This window comes from Notechis scutatus, chromosome 1 (genome assembly GCF_049901735.1).
Source record: "Notechis scutatus isolate UNSWTSFEM ecotype Mainland chromosome 1, rNotScu1.2, whole genome shotgun sequence".
NCBI classification, from domain to species: Eukaryota; Metazoa; Chordata; class Lepidosauria; order Squamata; family Elapidae; genus Notechis; species Notechis scutatus.
The window spans coordinates 280389872-280416362 of NC_142009.1; the positions used below are offsets into that span (position 1 = coordinate 280389872).

Sequence of the window (26491 nt, forward strand, 5' to 3'; positions counted from 1 at the left end):
TATAAAAGTAAGCTTCAGGGGAAGGTTTAACAATAGTTATACTGACTGACTCATCCAATTAAAATTCAGGGCCAGTTTCCTACAGGATGAAGCAGCTCCCACACTTTACTCGAAATATAAAACACACACATGAGAAAAAAAAAAGGTTAATCAAGAGGCGGAGTATAGGCCATTGCTAATCCGGGATAAGCATAAACATCACCACCACCACCTCCCGCCATATCCCAGACTGCCGTGACTTTCCAAAGCAAGGGAATAAAACGAGATTTCCTATAGATAATTAGGCAAGAGACAAGCATTTCGGCTAGAGAAAAGCTGCACGGCAACGGGGGTGGGGGCACCAGGGAAAGGGACCGTCCTCTTAATCAACCCAATCAGTAGAGATGAAAGGCAACTTACTCTTGGTTAGAATTCGCCGTCTCTTCGTTCATTTTTTCCTCACCGAGATCCCAAACCGGGATGGAGCAGCACCGACGCGGCCAGGGCGCAGCAGGAGCTCACCAGAAGCCCCACCATTGTTAAACCCCAGATCTAGCCCCCCTTCGCACCCTTCCTCCAGAATGGCCTCAATCCTTGAGTTTGTGTGTGTGTGTGTGTGTTAAAACAGCAGCCTTCCTCCGGAGACTCAGACTGGCTTTTGCAAGGGGGGGGAGGGGGGCGTCAGCGGCACCGATCGCAGCTTCTGCTTTTTCTTTTTTCTTTTTTCCCCCGCTTGGAAAAGGTTGACCGTCGCCGATCCCGGTGGCGGCGGTGACGAGCGGAGCCCCTTCGCTCAGCTGCAGCGCAGCTCCCGACCAACGTCCTTGTGGAGCTGCAGCTGCACCCGGACAGAAGCCCACATTGCCCGCTCCTGCAGCAGGTCCTTCATCCGCACACTGGCCTCCGCCGCCGCCGTTGCCTTTCCCTCTCTTGCTGCCAGAAAGGAAAAGGAGAGTCACCGAAATTCCTCTAGACTCCACAAACAGGAACCGGCGGCCCCAAATCGCAGAGCGCGCGAAAAAAGAAGAAGAAGAAACGAGCTCTGGGAGCAAGCAGACGCCACACTGGGAGAGGAACTAATTCAGCCCGGAGCGAGAGGAAGAGGGAGGGAGGAGGGAAGGTGGAAAAAAAAAAGAAGAAGAAGAAGAAGGGGGAGGGTGTATTTTAAAGCAGCCCGGAGACGAGGGAGGGCGGATGCGTCACCAGCAGCTGGTGGTTGAGAAGGAAGAAGCCAAGCGGACGAAAGAGCAGGACTCTCGTCCCCTCTCCGGAGCAGAAGGAAAAGCAACTTTAACCACGGCGCCCCAACCCCCAGAAGGAACCGCGCCGCTTTCCCCAGCCCCCTCCTTCGGGAGAACTGGGCGGAAGCGTTGACTTTAAGCTCCTTCCGCCGCCAAGGCCGGGAGGCCAAAGGCGATCTCAGAGTCTTGGCCAAAGGGCCGATCGGGAAGCTGCTGTCAGGGGAGCGGCATGAACCCTCGGCTGCACACCGTCGGCGGTGGGGGTGGTGAGAGGAGGGGTGGGTGGGTGGGCGTGCGGAGGGAGCAGCCCCGGCCTGCTTCGGTCGCACACAACGACCCCCCTTCGCTCGCTCCCAAAAAGTGCTACAAACCACTTGGCTCCGTTCCCTTAGCTGATCCACTGTATTTGGTAGCGGAGAGCCGTCGACGGGCGGGGAAGAGAGCTCCTTTCCGTTCCCCAAGCACATGCAACCAACATGCTTGAAGGGATAGCGACCTGTCCCCGTCCCCCCCCTCCCGCCGGGCAAAGCTCAGTATTGTATCTCAGGCATGGAATTTTTAGTTCATGGGGTGGTCTTGAGTAAAGTGCACTGCTCTAAGCGCAGAGGGAGGGAGCTAGAGCTCTCTCCCCCAACCCTTACTAAAGGCTTTGAAGGCCCGCACGGATCGGGGCCCGAGCCGACTTCCAAAGGGAGGAGCTTAAGAGGAGCCGTGAGACCGAGTCTGCTCCACCGATCAATCTCGGATTATCAGTTTGCGAAGGCTCTCCGGTTCTTGAGTCGCCCGCCTGCCGACACTGCAAGAATCTCTCTCTCTCTCTCAATAAAAAAAAAAAGGGGGTAGTTTTACCGAGGCCAAAAATGAGAAGGGAAAGGGCAATAATCCCCGCTCCCTTCCTGGACGGCCAATTGATTTCTACTAGTTTCCTGAAAATAGTTCGCCCTTCCTTCGGTTTTGTGTGTGTGTGTGATGTTGTTGGAAGTGTTGCACGGTGGAAGCGGAGGGATATCTGGTGTTCTGCACAATTCAACACGCACCCGCTCTTTTCCGGAGTGGGAGGGGGGGGCTCTTGAGACTTTGAAGCGGCTGAGTACTTCATGTACCCGAGGGTGGGGGTGGGGGTAGGAGGGTGAACGGGAAGTCTGGAATAGTGGAGCGAAGTTTTGCAAAAAAAACAAAAACAAAACCACCGCATTGTCTCTTGAAGTCCTTCCCTTTTGTCCAAAGCTGGGAAGATTTTCTCACCCTTGGGACGTGAGTGACTCTTCCCCTTCTGTTACACAAGCTACTATTCTAGAAATCTGTATCTTGCGTGGAAGCCAGGGCTGCCCAGCTGGAATCAAGTTAATTCAGCCAAAAGTTGCTTTGCTGCTGAAGACGAATGGTGCAATGTCAACCAGCCGGGATGATTAAGTAAGCGGTGTCTTTGATCTGGGATGAGAGCAGGACGCTCTTATATCGTTATGTAATGTTTCCCTACGCTAGTTGAGTTTCCTATCCTGAGCATGCATTCCTGTCTTGCATTCCGATTTTCATTCAAGTAACCAGCATTTTTTTTCCTCCTCTCCCCACGTGGGGTTGAGAGGCGTTTCTCAATTCTACAGGAAGTTAGAATTGAGGAGGCTGCTAAATGTTGGCATGCATTTCTAAGGAGTGACTGAAAGAATACTAAAGTCCTTGCAAGCATTCCTAATGTGGTGTTCATTTGTTTCCAAATCCCCAACCTCTGGATATGCTGGGTATAAATGCCAGAGGCTGTGTGTAGACCAGTCTTTTATAATCTCAGCAACTTTTAAGATGTGTGGATTTCAACTTCTAGAATTCTCCAGCTAGCATTTAGGTTATGTGGATTTCAGCTTCAATCCTGGGAGTTAAAGTCCACACATCTTTAGGTTCAGGGGATTGAAAAACACTGGTGGAAAACAATGGAGTTGAGAAACTTTCCTCTTCTGGTCTTAACCATGGAAGAGTCATGCCACAACTATTTTCCTACTATACTCTTATGTGTTTTCATCTTGACTCCAGCCTGTGAGTGAGACTTGACTATTTGTGATATAAGTCAATTGACTGTGATGTTTTGTGGTGTTTTCCTTCTCCAGCTGACGGCATCTGACCCTCAGCAGCATACTATACAATTTCTTTTAGATCACTGTCATATGTTGGAGTGAAGTCCAGTTGATCATAAATAGTTGAGATCAAAGAAGTGTTTATTAACTCTGTCAGTTTTGGTGGGACAGGAAAGATCGAGATTTTTAAAGACAAAAAATTAGGAAAAAAATATTCTTTTTGGGACAGATTTGTTGGGCAAGGGCTCAAAAATTGATGACTGTTTCATTCTGGGCCATTCACAGTCATATGACCCAGAGACTATTATTAAGGGTTAAGAACAAATATCAGAGGTCTCGTTTGGCACACTTTTCCTAACTTACTAAATTTTTATCTCTGAATAGTCCTCAACTTACAACAGTTCGTTTAGAGACCAAAGTTATACTATCACTGAAAAATGTCACAACTGTTCTTCGCCCTTATAACTGTTGCAGCATCTGTTGCAGAATAAGATTACTTTGTAGTATTTGCTTCATTTTCATTTTTTTCATGTAAAATACAATCCTATCAAAATATTCATGCATGTTTAAATGTTTTTCTTGTGATTCAGATAGTTTAAAGAATGGTTGACAAGCATGTTTCAGTGTTTTATCTTTTTCAGCAAGGATGTGGTTTGACAAGTTGAAAGAAACAGACTTCTTCATATTAATGGCCTATCCAGATGTTGACTGTCTTCCTGAGAACACCCATTTCTTCCAATTGGGGCAACCAGATCAAATTCAGTGACAGATCACATACGGTCCAGACTCCAGACCGTATGGCTCTTTATTAAACTCTGGAAAGGAAAGAAAGTTCTGCTGGAGCAGACCTACTTCAGTCAACACTTTTTGTCATATAAAAGCCAATGAGATGCATCTGTGAAATGCATAAGTAAATAACAGAATAGGAAGGGACCTTGTAGGTCATCTAGTCCAGGGGTTGCCAACCTTTTGGACCTCTGGGACCACCAAACTCATAATTTTAAATCCCAGGGACCCACTAACCGGTTCTGTGGGTGTGGCCTAATTTGTGGGTGTGGCTTTGTCATGTGACTGGCTGGGCATGGCTTGTATGTAAATATTTTAAATATTTATATAAATATTGAATTTTTTATAAAAAGCAACTTTTACCCAAAATCAGGCAAAGCAAGCAGGCAGATTGAGTTGCTCACAGAATCACAAATTCATTCAGAGATCTATCTATCTGCCATTGGCTAGCTCAGTCTGTCACATAAAATTTGCTTGCAAGCAAACTCATAAAATTTGCTAGCAAGCAAACTCACAAAATTAACTTACAACACACCATGTATGTAAATATTGAAATTTTTTTATTAAAAAAGAGTAATTTTTACCCAAAATCAGGCAAAGCAGGCAGGTTGAGTTGCTCACAGAATCATTCAGTGATCTATCTATCTGCCATCGGCTAGCTCAGTCTCTCAAATTTGCTTGCCGTGAGTCTGCACTGAATTTGCTTACAAGCAAACCTTCAGTCCTAAGGGAAGCAGAGCCGAAGATCTAAAGACTAGCTAGAAAGCAATTAATCTAACCATTTCCTGCTTCCTAGCTAATCTAAATCTCCCGGCACAGCAGAACAGATGATGGTCAGAAAAAGGAAAAATAGCAATTTTAGCAGGCAAGTTTGCCAGGTAAGGAGTGAGTGGGCGGGGAGCATTCCTGCGGGCCATGTGGCGGCACAGCCTTGTGTTTCTGCACAGCCTGGATTAATTGCTTTGGGGGGGTGCTCTGGGGGTGAGATTTCTCTGCAGCCCACCAAAATTTTCTCAAGGCTCACCGGTTGGTGACCGCTGATCTAGTCCACCCCCCCACCACCCAGCAGGAGATCCTACACCATTTCTGACAGATGGCAGTCCAGTTTCTTCTTGAAAGCTTCCAGTGATGAATCTCCCACAACTTCTGAAAGCAAGCTGTTCCATTGGTTGATTGTTCTGTCAGAAAATTTCTCCTTATTTGTAAGTTGAATAAGTTGATAAGTTTCTATCCATTATCCCATGTCTGGCCTTCAGGTGCTTTGGAAAATAGGTTGACCCCACCTCCTCTCTATGGCAGCCCCTCAAATATAAGGACAACACAAGAATCATAGCTATTTGTCTTGATATTTTAGGTAATTTCTATCTGATTCTGGAACTAGATTTTTGAAGCCGTTTAAAGATGTTAGATTTTGATAGTCCTATTCTCCATCTGATCCTCTAGTTTTCTTTTAAAGGCACCTAAATTGGGTTTCTCTCAGGCTGCTGAATTTTTCTTACCAACGGTTGCTAAAACTTTAACAGAAATAAAGCCTTTCCTAGAAGCATGTATCTGTTTGGTCAAAGTAGATTTAGGCAGTCCTTGATTTATGACCAGTTATTTAACAACAATTTAGAGTTATGATAGCCTCAGAAAAATTGTTTTATGACCCATAAAGCGGTTGTGGTAAAATATTACACCATTGCTTTTCCAGAGTCACATTGCCACATTTCAGGTGCTTGGCAATTGGGTCAGATTTATAATTGGTTGCTATGTTTTGTGGTCCTGTGATAGCAATTTGCAATGTTTTTGCTGGTTTCTGGCAAAAAAAACCACCCATGCAGGAGAATGACTTCGCACTTATGACCACATGATTTGCTTAACTGCCATCTTAACAGTTGTAAAATTAGGTCTGGTCAAGTGGATACTTTGACTTACAAACCATCAGAACTTACAACAAAAATTCCATTCCCAATTGCAGTCTTAAATTGAGGACTACCTGTATAAAAATGAAAGGGGTACCATGAGACATCACGCAAGTGCTAATCCTATAGATTAGGTCTTCAGGAAGAGATCACGGGAGTAATTTCATTCTTATGTTCTCTTCAAGCTAAAGTTGCAAATTCACCCCAGATAATCTCACTATACCAGAGGTGTCAAACTCATGTCACGGCAGCATCACATGATGTATTGGGACTTTCCCCGCCTTTGCTAAACAGGGTGTGAGCATGGCCATGGGCCAGGAGTTTGACAGCCCTGCTCTATACCATTTCTTAAATTGGAGAGTTGCTGCTTTCTCCTTACCAGGTTAGGCAAAACTTAAAAACATATTTTCAGTTTTCAAGAGATTTGATTCTCACTTCCCTTCCATCCCACCCAACCGTTCTGGTCTACTGATAAATGTAATAACACTGATAACAAAATTAATTCCACTGGTTTATTAGCTGTACAGGAATGGCCTTGTTTGGGAAATATACACATGGAGAAAAAAACAACTGGGTAAATGAATTGTTCTGAATATACATTTTCCATCCACAAATATTATTAGATCCAAATACTTCTTTATTAAACCATGTTAACAACATCCTTTGGTTGCAGTTGTTTTACTATGAATACTTGTATTCCTTTTTTGTATTATGATAAGTAAAAGCTTCCATGAAGAGGCCTTGTGGATAATCAATGTTGTATTGCAGCAGGATTGATAGTTTTTACTGCATAGTCTTTTGAAAATGATTAGTAGTGGCTATAATGCCATTCCTTTTAAACTCTTGGCGACTTTGACATGATGTAATTAGCCCAATCCTGTGCAGACTTGAATCCTTACTATTACTTTATTTCCTACAGTTAAAAATCCTTCGGCTGTTACTGGCCAGTACCCAGATTCTGCTAATACAGATTTAGTTGTATTTAGCTGCTTATGTTACTAGTTCAATGATATCTTGTTGATTAAATTTCTAAACAGGATTCAGCATACAAATGTTCTATGGAGAAAATAAGATTACTGTTAGAGAATTAGATACTTAAACCAGCCTCTCTCATACTGGAGTGTAACTCAAGAAAATTCAAGCCAGCATGGCATTTAGTTTCCCTGGCTAGGAAATCCTCCAAACTGCAGTCTCAACACTTCAAAAAGGTGCCAGATTTCCCCTAGTAGAATTTTCAGGCAAAAGCTGGTATTTAGGATCATGGGTCAATTGGGTTTGATATGAAAATTATGCTGGGTAAGTCTGCAAGAGCAACATGGAACAGTCATTGCACTCTTGAAAATCTCAGATATTGCATCTCCACCTGGTCCTTTCCACCCGCCAGAAAAAAAACTATAGGAAATTTACTTGTCCCCAGTAACAAATGATTACATGGCACAGGAGAGTTTTATTTTTGCCCATTACAGGTAAGAATTTTTGTCCTAGTCCTTAATGTTATCAATTTCAGGAATAACTTAAGGAATAACTGAATTAACTTCAGTTTATTTTCCATTCTTCCCAAAGGACCCCAGTGAAATTTCATGTCATGCATAGAGAAATGCCTATGTCAATTATCGATTTCTTAAGTCATTGGTAAACCATAGCTTACTGAACAAACCAAATTCGGCTATGTTCACAAAACATACCAAATTAATGCTTATAAATATAATGGCTTGGTTCACACAACAGACTTAAAGGAAACTCAAACAAATCACATTATACTCCAGTGTGATGTATAAACCCAATCTCTTTTTAATTAAAGAACTACCTTTTCTGAAGTGGCCCTGTACATGCCTAGCCATCTGGAATTCATTAGGGCGTATTATTTCCAGGTTGTAAGAAAGCTCTAAAGTTCCATTCATTTACCCAAACTTTTCCCTGAATGGATGTGCACAAGACACTTAACTGGATTACTGAATTAACCCATTTTCCAGTTTCACAGTACAAATAGACAACTAGGCAGGGTTTGTTCATCACACACAAAGACAGTCAAGTAGAGAAAATCTAACCAAGGTTAAAATGTACAAAGTTTTGCATGTTGAATGTATGCAGCTGACAATCAAATTGTGTGAATCAGCAAATTGCTCTGCCTGAGGTTACAGTTGTGATTGGACGTTTAATACTTTGGCATTTTAATTGCGTAGATTGCTTTTAAGATTGATTTACTCATATTTTGCTCCATTTATAATGGGGAATTTGCTTTAGAATGGATTTTACCCCTTAAAGATGGTCAAAAATATTTTCAGCTATAATAAAGATAAATAGCTACTTTAAGCAAGCACTCAATCTATTAATTTTGTATAGAAATAAACAGCATCTCTTACTACTCAAGACATCCATGGCTACAATTTTCCAGTGTATTAGTTCTTTGTCTTTCTAGTGTCTGGACTGCAACTGTCACTGAGTCACACAGCTTGCTTTAGGTTCATTGCCAACATGAAGCCAGCAACAACGTCTGGACAATTAAAACCTCCCCCCCACATACAAGCCCCCAGGTAGCCCTCAGTTTACCACCTGTCTTAAGCCTGACCATGTTAGAGAAATGTTTAAACATCTAATTTTTAAAACCACAATTTTTTAGAGCCATCACAAGCTAGAAGTGGTATTGCAATGAGCTGAAAATAATAATTGTATGGTGATAATGCTATGATACAGATTCTGAGTGATGAATCTTAATGTGTTAAATGGTCCTCCAAATTTGTTCATTGTAAAATAAAATGTTTGGAATATTTTACTCTTAATCTTCAGAAAATACTTTGTGAGTAAGGATTCTAAATTAATATGGGTAATCCTAACGCATACATAATCACGTACATAATTCAGGCCCCATCCCGTAAAGAATTTCACTTGATAGGACCCAGCAAGTGTGCCTTTCTCTGTTGATGTACCTGCTGTCTGGAACAACTCCCACAAACATTTGTTTAAAAGAGTCCTCAAAACGGGTTTTTCCCTGGATCTTGGGATAAAGCAAAGCAAAGGCATTTTGGACTATGTCACATTGCTTCCTTTAGAGATTATTGGTCTACCCTACTCCAGATGTCTATTGTTCTGTTGTCTGTATTATTAAACAGTTTTTATATTGTACCCCAATCAGAGTCATGAGGTGCTGACTGGCCATACAGTTTAGTAAATGAAATGAAATCTCATTGTCCTCACACAAAATGTACACATAGGATATAAAATCATAGTCAAAACAGAACATAGTGTAACAACTAGTTCCAGATTGTCAAAGGAATGAGATACGGTTATATACCTATTGAACCTATTTACTGAATATATACATCGAGGGAAGGCAGATTGCAAGAAGTTGAGTGTAGTTTCAAAATAGGGAGGAAAAAGCATCCATAACCTGCCCTATTGAATGATAGTACTCTGATAACTAAAACAAATGATATGTGAATATCTATAATGAAAGTCAAGGAGTACAGTGAAAAAAATCTCTGATTAAAAATTAAAAAGACTAAACCAATGACAACAGAAAACAGAAATCAAAACTGACAATGGGCGGATTTCTTTCTTTTTTTTGCTTGTCTTTTAGTATTAATTAGCGAAAGAAAGGAAGCAGTAGTTCAGAAGAAAGGGACTAGCACTTGGTGAGGCAGTAATGAAGGCTTTGCATAAATCAGGGGCCCCCAAACTTGGCAACTTTAAGACTTGTGGAATTGACCTCTGGCATAAATGTTCAAACTGATAATTCAAGAGATATTCATTTTCTTTTTTATTTCTTAATTTTATTTACTGGATTTATGTGCCATTTCCCCTTTCACAGTGAAGACAGTATACACTGCTGCCCCTTCTCCAATATCTTGCAATATTGTCTGTGCTAGAAATAATAATTAATCTTGTGTCATCCTGGGAACTTGTCTGGTTAGGATGGGTTTAAACTGGGTCTTTTTTTTATCCTATTCACTTATGCAAATAGGCTCTTAATATGCACTCATTGAGCTGGAGGTAATTTTTTTTATCCAGAATGGTTTGTTATAAGCAGGTACGGTCAAAGGTATTAGAACAATTTTTTGGGTTAGCTTCTATGTGTAGAATAAAGCTTCTATGTTTGATCATAAGTTGAGACTGCTATGTGAGCACCATATGACATCAATGAAAATTTGTGGTCATAAATGTTTTAAAGCCCTTGCCTTTTAGGCTGTATCAACACCAGTGAATATATGGAAGCTGTTCTTTACAAAAAATAGTTTAAAAAATCCAAGTTTAGTTGTAATAGGTTAGTGTTATTTTAAGAACATAATATGTAGCCATTAATTTGTAGGGTTATTTAAGCAGTGGCTTCTTCCGACTAGGCTACTCTTAAATAGTGGTATATTTTCATCTCAATTCCCATTATTTACTGAAAAGTAAATTCTGTATTTCCCAATAGACCTTCTTGCAATGCACATTAGGAAAGATATTGCATTTCTGTTTTCCTCTGGTCCTTCAACTATATATGAATGGAAAGCATTGTATGAAACATAATAAACTTTAGTCTTATTTTCTTTGGGATGTGGAGCCTTGAGAACTTTCCTTGAAAGGTTGGATATCAAATGTTACAGTAATAAATGTAATGCAGAAAAACAGGTTTTTAATAGTGGTCACATAATATGTACATTTAAAACTTCACAATATACAGTACACTTCTGGTTTGATGAAAGAGGTTCTCTTAAGCGCTTGATAATAAGGAATGTTGTAGCACTCTGATTAATATTGCTGTGTAAATTACTACTTATTTTGATTTGGTCTAAGGCACCAAGAATAAGCTGCAGAAATTTTAACTACTTGTGAGAGCCAGTTTGGTGTAAGCATTGGGCTAGACACTGTGAGTTGTAGTCCCACCATGGTGATGGAGCCAGAGGGATGACCATGGGGCCAGTCATTTTTTATCAGCCTGAGAAAGGAGGCAATGGCAGGCTACTTCTGAAAAATCTTGCCAAGAAAACTGCTGGAATTTGTCCAGCCAGTTTTTGCGAATCAGACATGATTGAATGAAAGAAAAAGAAAAAAAAATACTTACTTCGTGCCTGTTTGCAGAATTATGAAATCCATTAAGTAAAAATGTTCCATTTGGAAAGGCAGAATTCCAGCAAAGCTTCTAATTTTTCCACTGATTGATAGATTTGGAGTACTTTGTAGAGTTGGCTGCACAATGCCAAGAGCTTGGTGTGTGCCAGCCTACCTACCTTACATGAACTTGCTAAGAACCTGTTTTCTGATGTCTTCTCCCAAAATGTCCTCATAGCTTTGGTCTAACTACTCTTCTCAAATATCAGAGAAAAGAGAAGAAAAGGAATCAAACAAATCCAAGTTATTTTTATTTACTTTTGTCAAGCATTTTATTGATTCCAGCAGTGGATTTATTTATAAGGTGTTTTATAATATCACATGCCTGGGAAACTGAGTATTTGCACAATTTTCCTCTTGCAAAACAAGAGGAATAATAAAATAAAAATGGAAAAAATAGTTGGTACAGCAATGAAAAAAGATGAATGTACTTTAATAATTTCCATTAATTTCCTTAAGAGTTGATCTGGCTGGATCATCAAAGTTCCTTTTCTGCCTATACACAATATCATCCCCAGGACTGTTAATTGCCCTTTGATTCTGCATAATTTTTGTAATTATGTGGCAGAAATTTGTACTGAGTAATATATTTTTCAGCATGAAGGAGTAAAGTCCTGGGTTTACCTATAGCATTTGCTAGTTTTATTTGTTCATTTTGTAAGTACACACACACACACACACACACACAAATACATATATACATACAAGTAAATATACTTCAGTATATATATGCAGTATTTTCTAATTTTAAGTGAACGTTGCATTCATAACAAAAACATTTTTATTAAAATATTTTTTGTTTAAAAAATTAGTGCTTGGAGTAATTTTTGCTTGAACACTGGACCAAAAATATTTTAAGTAAGTGGATAAATATTTTCCAAGCTAGAAAGAGGCAACTTTGACCACATATGCCTCAGGGGGAATTGTGGGCCCACTAGAATTCAAAACAACAATTTTAAAATCTAGTAGTTGTGATTTGCTGAAGAATTTAAATAACACTATTAAAATATCAGGGATGCAAGGAGTCTCAGTGGTTAAGATGCTGGGCTTGTTGACTGTAAAACTGGCAGCCCAGCTTCGAGACCCAAGGGTCAGATGACGAGGTGAGCTCCTGTCATTGCCTTAGTGCCTACTAAATTATCAGTTCAAAAACATGCAAACGTGAGTAGATAAATAGGTACCACTACAGTAGGAAGGTAACAGCACTCCAGACATCATGATGGCCACAGAAATGTCTTTGTACAGCACTGGCTCAATGGCCTTGAAACAGAAATATGAGCACCTCACCCTATAATCAGCAACAAGTAGCATAGTAAAATCCACAGGGACTCCTTTCTTAGAAGTAGCCACTTTGGTCTGCTAAGTTCAATGGTACCTGGTTCTTTCATCATTTACCTTATCATCTTCAGTTCCCAAACCCAACGTAAAAAGCATGCCACAATAAGCCAAAAATGTGATGGTAATTATTAATACTGATAATATAATTATTGTGAATATATTTTATGATGGATAGGAATAAGAAGGACTGAAAGAATTGTTCATATTTAAAAGGTTTCCTCACATTCAGCTCAACTCATGGTGATTACATGGACATACTTCTGTCACTTTCCTGCAATAGTATGTAAGTAACTTGTCATTACTTTCCAGGATTTTTTTTTTGGCTTTCTAGTCAAGCTTAATGATTCTGAGAACCCTAATCTAGGTTCAGAAAATTTGGGTTTCTTTTTCTTTTTTGTTTCTCTTAAAGTTATATCTCATGGGTAGCTTCCTCTAGCTGACTGATGATTTAGAGATTGGTGGACTCATTTCTTTCATTACTGGGCCTTCATTAGACTTGGAAATGAAGAACATATGCATATATGGAAGATAATAAAAATATGAAAGCGGTTTAAAGTCTACCAGTTGTATCTGTTTTGTGAACAATGCTATAATACCATCCAGTCTATAATGACCAGTTTGAAATGAAACATTTCTGGGAAAGAAATGGTTAAAGGGTTTGCCTTTTTTTTTCTCCAAAAATTTTATAAAAGCTTATTATAATTTTAAATGCAAATAGAAACAAAAATTGGAAAAGAAAGGGAATAGAAGAAAAGAAAGAGCTCAAAGATATAGAAAGGAAAAGGGGAAAAAGCAGTGATTTCCGCTTTTTTCAGTACATTAGAGTACAAAAAAGTTACATCTTCATCTTTTTGCTTGACATTTGTAGTAGATACAAAACATTTCTTTAACCACAAAATTGATCTAATCACCACAATGTAAAATCAATGTTTCATTTTTTAAAAATTTAGAATCTTTTAACCAAGTAAATTGAGTACTTCTGCAGTCCTATTTCTACCTGTATTTCAAATAACTTTAACCAGATTTCTTCAATGATATAAACTTTATATTTTGTAACACACAATCCTATGCCTGGTCACAGGGAAGATTTCTCTTTATTTACCTGGCATTTACTGTTGAACCTATGACCAATTGTACATTATATGGATAAGGAATGTGCAATATTATTGAGAAGTTCTTCAGGAAGAAGGCTACCAATAGAAATTATTCAATAGCAACTTTCTGGTTTCTTGCCTGATTTAACATTCAATCCCTGCCTTTCTTTTAATGCCCATCTAGGAACACTGGATGGAATTGCAGTAATCTGACCACTTGGCTCAAAAGCTCTATGCTGGGGAGATTCCTAATATGAGCTATAGTTTATTAAAGAATGAAATTTAAATGAATTTCTTAGAATTAATAGGTGCAGAATGTAAACATGTAAAATTACTAGAAATTTTGAAGTAGTGGGAAAATAATTTGGGAACCAGGAATGCAACCACCCCAAATTTAGGAAAATATATAAAATACAATTTCCAGCATTTATTAGCATATTTAATACACATATATAAATAAATGGCTAATGCTGTTATGTTATGTCTCACCTATATTCACAAGTGAGAATACAAAGTTCCACAGTTTCAAAACATTCAAACAAAACAGAAGCAGATCACAAAAGGGTTAATAATGCTATATTCCAGTCCTTGGCAGACTTCCTGGAATCTGTCTGGTAATTCAGAATGTCCATAAATTACAAAGGCCGCTCCCCACGTATCCTTTAGACACATCAAACACTTGAGACTCATCACGCCTCCTTAAATCACCTGGATTGGCGTGTCAATCTCCCTAATCACTGTCTGACTTGACGCCTCCCCTCAGCTTGACGTTTCAGTCTCCTCCTAGTTCTGGCGTCAAACCACGATCTGTCAGCTTCCCCCACTCAGAATCATCGTCAATGCTGCTGGGATCGGGATCAAGGACAATGGCGCTTCTGAATGCTGCTGGAATGAAAGAAGGGGAGGGAGGAAGCAACCGAAGCCTGTCCTGCTCTCTGGCTCAGCGGCTCGGTTTCCTCCCGCCTCGTTCCTCTCTCAGTCGCTCTCTCGCTGCTCCACCAGCCCAGGAAGAAACTGCTTCAAAGAAGCTGGGGTGGCTTTTCCTGTCGCCGCAGCTCCTCCGAGCGCGTGCTTACCCCCACCCCGCCCGCCCGCCCGCGGTTCAATTCAGTGCCCGCTCTGCCTGCCTGCCTGCCTGCCTGCCTGCCTGCCTGCCTGCCTTCGTTAATGGTTGATTCGAACAGCTTCGGCTGAGTAAAAGAGGCGAATAGTTATTATTCTCAGCCGAAGCTGCTCCCAAACAACCAGAAACTAAGGCAGGCAGGCAGGCAGGCAGAACGGAGCACTGGGTTGAACCACGCGCGGGCGGGCGGGGTGGGGTGGGAGTGAAACGGGCGCTCGGAGGAGCTGCGGCGACAGGAAAAGCCACCCCCGGCTTCTTTGAAGCAGTTTCTTCCTGGGCTGGTGGAGCAGCAAGAGAGCGACTGAGAGAGGAACGAGGCGGGAGGAAACCGAAGCCTCCTCCCCCGGTCCTTGAAAAAGTGTTTCTGCTTGAAACCGGTCCCTGGTACAAAAAAGGTTGGGGACCACTGTGTATGTGTATATGTATATGTGTATGTGTATGTGTATGTGTATGTGTGTGTGTATATATATATATGTGTGTGTGTGTGTGTGTATGTATATGTATATGTGTGTGTGTATATATATATATATATATATATATATATATATATATATATATATATATATATATATATATATATATATATATATATATGGATCTTGGTTATTCGGGTTTTCCCGTAAGATTCAAAGTATCTAGGCAACGTGCGAGGTCCCACTCGCCATCTTCAGGCTGGTGCTGGCTTAGTGCCAGTGCAAGCAGTGTGTGACCGGAGCTGCCACTCTCTATATATACAAGTGGTGGGGGATGGCTGTGCTGCAGCCTCTTGATTGGTTGATGGAGTTGATGTTGGTATAATGGGCTGTGTAATGGCCTTTTGTTGTAGAGATATCCTGGATCTTGTGCTGTCATCTCCTGGGTCGTTAGCCTCTTGTGTTTTGACGGCTTGGGTAATGGGTTGTGTGATGGGCTTGTGAGTTCTTTTGTTGTGGTATCCTGGGTCTTGCGTTGTAATCTCCTGGGTCGTTTGTGTTTTGATCTCTTTCGATTAGCCTCCTGTGTAGTAACAGCTTGGTAATGGGTTGTGTGATGACCTTGTGAGATTTATTGCTGTGGTATCCTTGGTCTTGTGCTGTGATATCCTGGGTCATTTGCTGTGTTGTGACTTCTTGAGTTCTTGAGGTGTAATTTCTTGAGTTTTCTGATGTGATGTCCTGAGCGGGTGGCTGTGATGTAGCATTTTGGGTTTTTAATATGGCTTTGAGTTTGGGGTCTGGGTCTGTGTTCGCTTTGGCTTCGAGTTCGTGGTCGTGCCACATCTTCATGGTGGGGGTCAGTTCGCTTCATGTATGGTTCAGAGGAGTTTGAAGTGGGTAGTGATGCAGCTGCAGTGCGGCTTCTGGTCTGTGGTCGTGTCTCATCTTCTGTGTGGGTGTGAGTCTGATTTTTACGTGGAAGTGTGGTGGTGGCATCTTGTGTGGCCCTCATGGGTGTGGGTCTGGTGTCATTTATCATGTTGGGTACTCGCCTGTTCATGAGGGCGGGTTTCAAATGGCTGGTAAGCGGAGGTGTCATCTCTTTTATTCATGCTGTGTGGGCGTTTTTTATCTCTATGGCTTCTCTGATTATTCTGCTGCTGTGGTGTTCAGTTTTGGCGATGGAGATTACAACGCAAGACCCAGGATACCACAACAAAAGAACTCACAAGCCCATCACACAACCCATTACCCAAGCCGCAAAACACAAGAGGCTAACGACCCAGGAGATGACAGCACAAGATCCAGGATATCTCTACAACAAAAGGCCATTACACAGCCCATTATACCAACATCAACTCCATCAACCAATCAAGAGGCTGCAGCACAGCCAACCAGCCCAGCACACCATCCCCCACCACTTGTATATAGAGAGATGGCAGCCCGGTCACACACTGCTTGCACTGGCACTAAGCCAAAGCACCAGCCTGAAGATGGCGAGTGGGACCTCGCCAAAAGTTGCCTAGATACTTTGAATCTTACGCGGAGAAAACCCAATAACCAAAGATCCACATACAAATACCCGCGAGAACCTCAGAAAACAATATATATATATATATATATATATATATATATATATATATATATATATATATATATATATATGTAGTGAACGAAACTTAAGAAAACATATATATATATATATATGTTTTCTTAAGTTTTCTGGTACTTACATGTGTGGCCTTCAGCTTTGTTCGGGTATTTTCCCCCACGTCATAGTAGTGGTGCTTTTAAAGTTGTAGCAATGTTTCAGCAGAATCTCATCTGCCATCATCAGGCTTCTGGGCACAAACAGATCCCCCCTGATATCTCCAGCTCAAACACATCCCAACCAGGCACCCAGATGAAACCCAGCTTCCTAACTAATGATAGCCGTCCATTTACCCAAAGCCAAGCTGCACTAAAGGCCTCCAATAAAGTAACACAATGCTGCCAGCCAATCAAGATACAAAAAGAGCCAAAAAACAGACAGAAGATATTAGAGACACCAATCAAGCAGAACACAGCAAACCCCGAGACCAATAAACACAGACCAAGACTCCCAACCAATCAGGATGAAGAAAAAACCATTCTGGCACAGCAATAGGCTGCCCCAAATTTAAATCTGAAACCACTGTAAAAGTCTGACTCACAGACGGACACAATACAGAAGCCTGATATATATATTATAAATGCTGCAGTTACATAGATTGTAAAAATCTAATTAAGCAGGTATTACAGCATAAATTATTGGGCCAGGTCTAAAGAAATTTAGAGTTGAATTTGGGAAAGATATAGAAGGGCTGTTAAGAAGGAACTTGGAAAAGAGATTATATAGAAATTGGAGTAAGTATGAGAAAGAAGCTTAAAATAACCTCACCTCATAAGAATCCATACCCTACAACAGAGGTCTCCAAACTTGGCAACTTTAAGCCTTGTGGACTTCAACTTCCCTACAACAACGAAATAGGCATTCATTGAATGTCTCCTGTATTTGTTTTGTGATCTGGCCTGCTTCAAAGGGCTATCGCCAGGTCATTTCTTTCAGGAAAGATCAAAATGACCATACCAAAGGCAGGTTACCAGTGTTTTTGTGCTTTGAGTACTAAAGAGGTGGAAAATGTTCTATCGCCAGAACAAGACAGACTCGGAGACCGGAGTTGAATTCAGCTTTTTATTAGCATTCAGTAACTTCAACTAAAGTTGAGCCACGGCAGCCCTTTTTATAGCGGCTGCTCACGGCTCACAACCAATGGCATTTATTTAAACTTCCCACCGCTTAGGCGGCCAATCCGAAACTGTAGTTATCTACCAATCGTTAAGCAAACTATCCAATAGGAATGCAGTATTACGAGTATGCAAAACAAGTACACTACACCCCTCCCCTCTTGGTTTGATCCAAAATTACGTGACGTAATCGCGCAAGTAGGCGGGGCTTTTGTGGGTCCTAGTTGACCTGCGCAGTTCAGTCTCTGCGTTGGCCTCCACCAGTTAGGACAGGTCCGCTGTCCTTCCCGCTCTTCTCTCTGGAACCTCCTGGAAGGGTGACTCAGCCATGCCGCTCCCGCCATGCCTTGTTGGGTTGGTTGGATGGTCTCCGCTGCTCCTTTCCAAGATGTGCGGGCATGTTGAGTTGGTTCAGCTGCTTCTTTCCTGGCCTTCCTTCAGCTCTCTTTTTCCGACTTCAGCTAATTGTAAGTGGTTTTTATTTCTTTCTGGGTTTTCCGCTTCTGGTTGGTGGTTTGTTAACGGAGGGTTTTCTTTTCCTTTATTATTTAAGGGTTCACCCCCCCCTCTCTGGTTTTTTTATTATTACTGTCCAATGGTGCTTGTAGCTGTATCTGTTCCATGTTGTGGGGTGTGTCAGTGTTGCGTTCGATGTATCGAGACCATAATTGATCAATGTGTCTTTTCCATGATCTGCCATCGGTTGTTACTAGTCGGTACGATCGGGGACCTGTGATTTGTGTGATTGTTGCCGGTAGCCACAACGGTTCTCCGGTAAGATTTTTTGCATATACAAGGTCGCCTGGTATGAATGTGCGGTACTTACTCAAAGAGTCTGGTGGCTTTTCGGGGTTGTAGGTGGGGTGCAATGTGTCCAAATATGAGTGCAATTTTCTGCCCATTAGGAGTTCAGCTGGGCTCTTGTTTGTTGATGTGCATGGCGTTATATGTTGGATGGTGAGCATGGTGTTGATTTTGTCTTGCATGTCACTTCCTTCGAGTTTTTCTAATGCTTCTTTTGTGTAACGAACCATGCGTTCTGCCCTTCCGTTCGCCACTGGATGAGCTGGCGCTGTCAGAGCATGTCGTATTCCTTGTTCTGCGAGGAATTGTTCAAACGCCAAAGCTGTAAACTGTGGCCCATTGTCCGATACTACTACATCTGGTAGACCGTGGATGGCGAAAAGTTTCTTTAATTGTTTGGCGATGGCTTCAGTCGTTGTTGAATTCATGATGCTGACTTCTAACCAGTTCGAATAGGCATCAACGGTGATTAAATATGTATATCCTTTTGTGGGTCTGGCAAAGTCTATGTGGATCCTTGACCAGGGGCCTCTGGGTGTCTCCCAGTCAAGGACCGGTGCTAAAGGGGGAGTGGGTCTGGATGACTGGCATTTGTTACATGTTTTGACCCAGGTTTCAATGTCCTTATCTATTCCTGGCCACCAGACGTAGCTTCTGGCCAGGGACTTCATCTTTACCATGCCCGGGTGTCCTTCATGTAACATGTTTAGCATGTCTCCTTGCAACATTTTTGGAACAACAACCCTATCTCCCCACAGTATGCATCCTTTCTCAATTGACAATTCAGTTTGCCGGTTTTTGAACAGTTTAAAAGTCTCGGTTTTTTTCATTTTCTGGCCAGCCCCACCCTACCCAGTTCAGGATTCGGGCCATCAGTGCATCTTTTGCTGTTTCCCTTGCAATGTCCAATGCGGTGATGAGCCAATTCGGAATAATTTCAATTTGCAGGGTGTGTGTGGTGGGAGCTGGGTCGTCATCATGACCTGGTAGTGGTGAGCGGCTCAATGCGTCTGCGTGGGGTATGGCTTTCCCTGGTCGATAAATGAGTTTGTAATTGTAGGCTGCGAGAAATTCTGACCATCTTGTCATTCTTGGAGACAGGATGTTGGGGGTGGCCCTGTCTCCGGCCAGGATTCCTAGCAGTGGTTTGTGGTTGGTAATTAAAGAAAATGTCCTACCATATAGGTATTCGTGGAAACGTTTTACCCCTGAGATGGCGGCCAAGGCTTCCCTATCCAGTTGGCTGTAGTTCCTTTCGGCCTTGGACAACGTTTTGGAATAAAAAGCAATCTGCCGTCCGGTAGTGTGTGGCCAAGTATTGCGTCCGGTGCTTTTCTGCCGTCCGGTAGTGTGTGGCTAAGTATTGCGCCTACGCCAAAAGGTGAAGCATCGCAGGTAACAGCCAGAGGTAGTGTGTTGCTGTATTGGATCAATACAGATTTAGATGTGATTAAGTCCTTAATTCTTTGGAATGCAGCTTCTTCTTATCAGCCCCATTTCCAGATGGCTTTTTTATCGAGTAGTCTATGCAGTGGTTCCGCTATTGTTGCCTTCTGTGGCAGAAAGACATGATAAAAATTAATGAGTCCCAAGAATGCCTGCAAGTCCGTTTTGTTTTTAGGTCTGGGAGCTTCTTTCATTGCTCGTATTTTTTTTTTTTGTGGGGTAGATTCCTGCTTCATCAATAAGATATCCTAGGAACTCGACCTGATTTGTGGAAAGTTGGCATTTTTCTTTTTTGACCTTGAGTCCTGCTTCTCTAAACTTTAACAAGACTGCCCTTAACCGGTCTTTTAGTTGTTTTTTATTTCCAGCTGATATTAGTACATCATCGAAATAGAGAACCACCCCTTTTAGTCCTTGGAGGAAGCGTTCCATCAGGCTTTGGAAAACGCCGGGAGCCACACTGACACCGAATTGTAATCTGTTGCACTTAAAGGCTCCTCTATGTGTTACGATAGTTTGTGCCTCTGCCGTCTTGGGATCAACTGGTAACTGTTGATATGCCTGCGCGAGATCGAGCTTTGCAAAGATTTTTCCTCCCCCCAAAGAATGCAACAGGTGCTGGACTACTGGGACGGGATATGCGCTCTGCTGCAATGCATGGTTCAGGGTGGCCTTATAGTCACCACAGATGCACACGGACCCGTCTGGTTTTATGGGGGTTACAATCGGGGTTTCCCATCTTGCATGGTCAATTGGCTCTAATACCCCTTTGTTTGTTTGTTGAGTTTGTTCAGTTGCTCATCAATTTTTGGCTTTAACGCAAATGGTACACGTCTGGCTTTAAGCCTGATGGGGGCTATGTTTGGGTTTAGGCTAAATGATATAGGGGTCCCATGGTACTTGCCTAAGGTCCCGTCGAATACGTCATGGATCTCCTCCATCAGGTCTTTTTCCCAGTCTGTCACGGTGATGCTGTTGATTCCTGTCACTTCGATTCCTAGAGGCTCGAACCATTCTAAACCAAGCAGGCTGGGTCGGTCTCGGTCAACGATGATCAATGGAAGAATTTCGGTGTGTTTCTTAAACTTTACCTTGAAATGTCCTAATCCAACCACCGGTATCTTGTTACCCTGGTAGTCTTTTATTGTCAGGCTTTGCTCTTCGAGTTCTTTTTGTCGTATGTCTGGTATCAAGTTTTTTATCGTGTTCCATGATACCATTGACAAATACGAACCGGAGTCTACTTCCATTTCGCATGGCTCTCCTTCTATTTGGCCGTTACTCGAACCTTCTTAGTATTAGTTGTTCTGGCCGTCCCAATAGTGATTGTCTGATGTGTCTCTTCCTTCTCATGGAGTCATTGGCTTCTATGTTCCCGGCTCCAGTGACTTCCGGTTGGCTTCTCCTTAGTTCTGGGGGGTACTGCCTCGCCTCTTTGGACTATAGCTCTTTTTGTTTCGGCAGACCCTTGTAATGTGCCCCCGCTTTTCACAATTTCTGCAGATGGCATCCAAAAAACGACACTCAGAACGCGGATGATTTCCTCCGCATCCCGCACACTGAAAGTCAGGTTTTCTCCTCTTCTCTCTCTCTGGTTCCTTTCTGATTGGAGTCTGTTTACCCCTTCGCCTTCTTCTTCCTCGGAGTCGGTTAATGACTCGATGTCTTCATGGTGAGAGGTTGCAGTAGTATGCTTCTGGGCACCCTTCGCTTTCTTTTCTTTGTTCTGGCTCAGGCTGTTGGTTGTATTCATCTGCTTCATTTTTGCCGCAGACTTCTTTGCTGCTTCGGCTGCAGTAGCTTCAGCGATGGCCTCATTTGCGGTAATGTTGGGTCGATTAAGTGGTTTGCTCTGTAGGGTAGCGTCGTCAGCTCTCTTCCTCTGGTCAGTGATTCCTTGTAGTTCGTTGCTTTCTAAGAACATCAGGAACCTGTCAATATATAATTCCCAGTCTTCTTTGGCTGGGTTGAATGGTGCGGTGGTGAATTGTTGCCAGCCATCTCGTTGGTCTTTCGGCTTTCATTGCCACGTGCTTACGGTCTTTGTTTCTTCGATCCCATCCTCGTCGCCAGTGTTCTATCGCCAGAACAAGACAGACTCGAGACCGGAGTTGAATTCAGCTCTTTATTAGCATTCAGTAACTTCAACCAAAGTCGAGCCGCATGCAGCCCTTTTTATAGCGGCTGCTTGCGGCTCGCAACCAATGGCATTTATTTAAACTTCCCGCCACTTAGGCAGCCAATCCGAAACTGTAGTTATCTACCAATCGTTAAGCAATGTTAACTACCCAATAGGAATGCAGTATTACGAGTATGCAAAACAAGTACACTACAGAAAACATGACAGCAAGGCTTTGATTCGGTGGCTACCATCTTGATTTTTAAATTCTTCTGACTCATGGGCATCACAAACATCCTCTTTTTGTCCTTACCCAGTGGTTTTGCCCTAAGAAAAGTTGGAGATGCAAACAGAAGTTCAAAAGCCTGGATGGAACAAGACTTTGGCTCATGAAAGCAGGTTGCTCTTTTGGATTGTCCATGTTTTTAAACATCTGAATGAAAGAACCTGGATTTGGTCCCAGATTTGATTTTTGATAACCCCACACAGACAGATACGGGAGATGGTGTGAGGTCAAACTGAAGATAATAACAGACATGTTTCAAAATATATCTTCACTTGTTAGTATTTTTGTATAGTCTGGTATTGTTATAAAAGGAACATGGACTAATGTTTTGGATAGTGAAAAGACAAACTTAGAAGCAAACGTTCAGTTAATTTGTTCAAGCACAGTTTGGGCAAATTTGCTGTGCTGTCAAACTGTATATGCATGCTAATTCTTTGAGTAAATGTATTTGTTTGAAATTCCTCTTTGGTTATGGTCCCTTGGTCCAGATTTCTTGGCTGAGTTGTATGTTGCTCTCTAGCCATAGTTTACTTGTTTCCTTGGAGCTAACCTTAACCTTCCCATTGTATTAAACATGAAAAACAGGTAATTATTTTTATCCTGTCATAAAAAATTTATCTATGTAACTGGAAGATGGTTTAATGTTTTGTTTGTTTAAAATAAAAAAAAATTAACTAAAAAAAATTATCTGCTTACAAATGCATCATTTCCTTGTGTTTTCTACTTATATGCTCATTATTTTATCGAATTATTCATGAAATGTGGACTTCATTTATTAGCTGATATCCATAGTTGTGTGAATGAAGTTCCTGTTGCTCTACCATCTTCCTCTTTTCTACCATTTTTTACACTTCCTTCTGCAAATCTGCTGCAAAGGGGATTCCCATCCTTTAACATAGACATAGGAGGCTAAAGAGGGAAGGAAAGAAAATACATTTTTTCAGTTGTGTGCATTCAGTTGGCAGACAGAAACGTTTGAATACAACTTATTGAGTTTACATATTCTTCTAGTTTGTCCGATAACTAGATTTTGATTGATTATTAGATGTACAAGATAGAAAAGGCCAGGAAAGGAACTCCGTAGGAAGGCTGAAATTATTTTTATTGAACTTGGAAATCATAATTGAATCTTGCAAGTCTGATTGTGCTGTACCTGCTCCTTATTATACTGTAGTGAATTACAGAGAATGTCTGCCTGAGCCACTTCCAAATATTATCTTCTTGTGGACCTAGAAAAGGCTTCAACTCTTTATGCTTAGGCAATGAAGCCTGTATATCTCTGTCAATATATATCATCTTCCTTACTTTCAATCCTAGGCTACTTTAACCTTATATGACTGGATTTGTTTTACAACCAGAACAGTGGTGGGATTCAAAAATTTTTACTACCAGTTCTGTGGGCGTCTGTGGGCGTGGCTTGGTGGGCATGGCAGGGGAAGGATACTGTAAAATCTCCATTCCCACCCCACTACAAGGAAAGGAGGCAGAAAATAGATGGGGTGGGGCCAGTAAGAGGGGGTATTCTAAACTACTCAAAATTTCTCCAGCCGGTTCTCCAAACTATTCAAAATTTCTGCTACCAGTTCTCCAGAACTGGTCAGAACCTGCTGAATACCACCTCTGAACCAGAAGGAGTGGATTGGAACACTATTATAGAACATAGAATAACAGATTTGGAAGGGACCTTGAAGGTCTTCTAGTTAGGCAGGTGACCCCTGGTTAGGCAGGAAACCCTACATCACTTCAGACAAATGAATCTTCTTAAACACTTCCAGTGTTGGAGCATTTACAACTCCTGAAGACAAGTTGTTCTACTGATTAATTGTTCTAACTATCAGGAAATTTCTCCTTAGTTCTAAGTTGCTTCTCTCCTTGATTAGTTTCCACCATTGCTTCTTGTTCTACCCTCAGGTGCTTTGGAGAATAACTTGATCCCTTTTCCTTGTGGCTGTCCCTTAGATATTGGAACACTGCTATCATGTCACCCCTAGTCTTTCTTTTCATAAGACTAGACATATCCAGTTCCAGCAACTGTTCTTTATATGTTTTAGTTTCCAGTCTCCTAATCATCTTAGTTGCTCTTCTTTGCACTCTTTCTAGAGTCTCAACATCTTTTTACCTGTTATATTATATCTATCATAATTGTATTCTGTAAACTTCTATACAAATTCGGTACAAATACAATACATCTACCGTGTTTCTCATAAAATAAGCCTGGGTCTTATTATTTTTGACCCCCCCCCCCCCAAAATGGCTAGGCGGTCTTTTCGGGGGTGACTTAATTTCCTCCCATGCGCACCCTCACCTAGAGTGTCCCACAGGCAGCCACGCCTCGCCACCAGCTACTTCTATCAGCCATTAGGAGCATCCCGCGGGCAGACTCGCATTGCCACCAGACCACTCCCAATGGGCGATCATGGCAGAGCACGGACAGCTCCCTACTCCCACCAAGCACCTTTGCTGCAGACCCAGGTATGGTGCTGGCTGCAGGCTGGGTCAGCGGGTGGCAGCAGTGGCGGGGCACTTTGCATCATGGGACCTTCGTCGGCCTCTGCCTCCGCTTCCTCCACCACCGTCACTTTCCCTTCTGCCTTCGCCATGGCTTATGCCGGGTTCGGAGTGCTGCCATTGGGTAAGACTCAGAGCTCTGCTGGACATCACTGTGCAGTGGGTAGCAGAGAAGTGGCCCTTCCAGCGGGTGGAGGAATGGTTCGAGCACATCCCAGAGCCCGTGCAGTGCCGCATCATCTACGGCTCCTTCCCCCGCAGCGAGAGAGAGATCTGCATGTATTTTTCCTTCAATACCACTGCCACTGCTGAGGATTCCTCCACCGGCAGCATTTCAGCCACTTCCTGGGGTGGGGGCCACCTCTGTAGCTTCCATGGTTCCTGATGGTGGCGCCTCTCTCGCCAGCGCCGTCTCCAACAACAGCAGCGGAAGCAGGGAGATCAACAGTGCCTCGCTGGCAGCAGCAGCAATGGCAGAACAGACCCCGCTGCCAATGAGAACTGCCTACCCTTCCACAAGGGCATTGCTTTGTTTGACGGCGGCTGCGTCGACAACATCCTGCAAGTCGGTGAGTCATTTGGGCTTTGGTGGGTGGAAACGGCGGTGGGAGGGTGATGCCATCATTTCTCTCCCCCCCATGCCCCGCTTTTCTTCCTGCCCCAGAGCTTCGGGTCATGGTTTCATTGGAGTCTGTCCCTCCCGGCCACATTTTTCAAGCGGACTCTCTTGGCTCATTCATCTGTACAGTCAGCTGCTCTCCTCTTGCTTCAGCCACCCAAAAACTCCCCATGGACCTTTCCCCCTCTTTAAGTTTTCTTTATTCTCATTCCCTCCATCAGTTCCCTAAGAATACAGACTGGCCAGGCAGCTTCCTCCTCCCTCCTCCCCTCCCAGTAGTGTCTCCTCCTTTAAATCTCCTGTCTTGGTCCCCCCCCGCTTCTCCAGCTGTTGTTGGAGATGGTGCTAGCGAGAGAGGCACAACCACCAGCGGGAACCATGGAAGCAATGGAGGCTGCTCCCCCGCCCGAGGAAGCAGCTGAAATGCTGCCGGTGGAGGAATCCTTGGCAGCAGCGCCACTGTTGAAGGAAGAATACATGCAGATCTCTCTCTCACTGTGGGGGAAGGACCAGTACATGATGCAGTGCTGCACGGGCTCCTGGATGCACTCGAACCATTCCTGCACCTGCTGGAAGGGCCACTTCTCCACTATCCACCATGCCGCGATGTCCCGCAGGGACTCCAGGCTCTGTGTCTTGCCCAATGGCAGCACTCCAAATGCAGCATAAGCCATGGCGAGGGCAGAAGGGAAAGTGATGGCGGCGGAAGAAGCAGAGGTGATGGCTGATGAAGGTCCCGTGATGCAAAGTGCCCTGCTGCCGCTGAGGCCGACATCCACGCCGCCGCCGCCCACCTGTTGACCTGCCTGCAGCCAGCATCATACCCAGGTCTGCAGCAAAGGCGCTTGGCAGGAGTAGGGAGCTGTCTGCGCTCCGCCATGATCAGCAGTTAGAAGCAGCCTGGT

General features: G+C 42.8%; 1 protein-coding gene and 1 long non-coding RNA gene across 3 annotated transcripts in view; one reads left to right on the forward strand and one right to left on the reverse strand.

Annotated features, from left to right (window-relative positions):
• The window catches only part of SPRED1 (sprouty related EVH1 domain containing 1), an 82946-nt gene extending 81262 nt beyond the window's left edge, over positions 1-1684 (reverse strand). The window contains exon 1 of the mRNA XM_026664552.2: positions 400-1684. Within this exon, the coding sequence (XP_026520337.1) occupies positions 400-431 (32 nt within the window). The 5' untranslated portion in view covers positions 432-1684. The remainder of the gene's footprint in view (positions 1-399) is intronic.
• Positions 1685-2074: 390 nt separating this feature from the next.
• LOC148133406 (uncharacterized) overlaps positions 2075-26491 on the forward strand; it is a 69209-nt gene continuing 44792 nt past the window's right edge. For both annotated transcript variants that reach the window (XR_015746753.1, XR_015746752.1), the window contains exon 1: positions 2075-2633. This is a non-coding gene — a long non-coding RNA (uncharacterized LOC148133406). The remainder of the gene's footprint in view (positions 2634-26491) is intronic.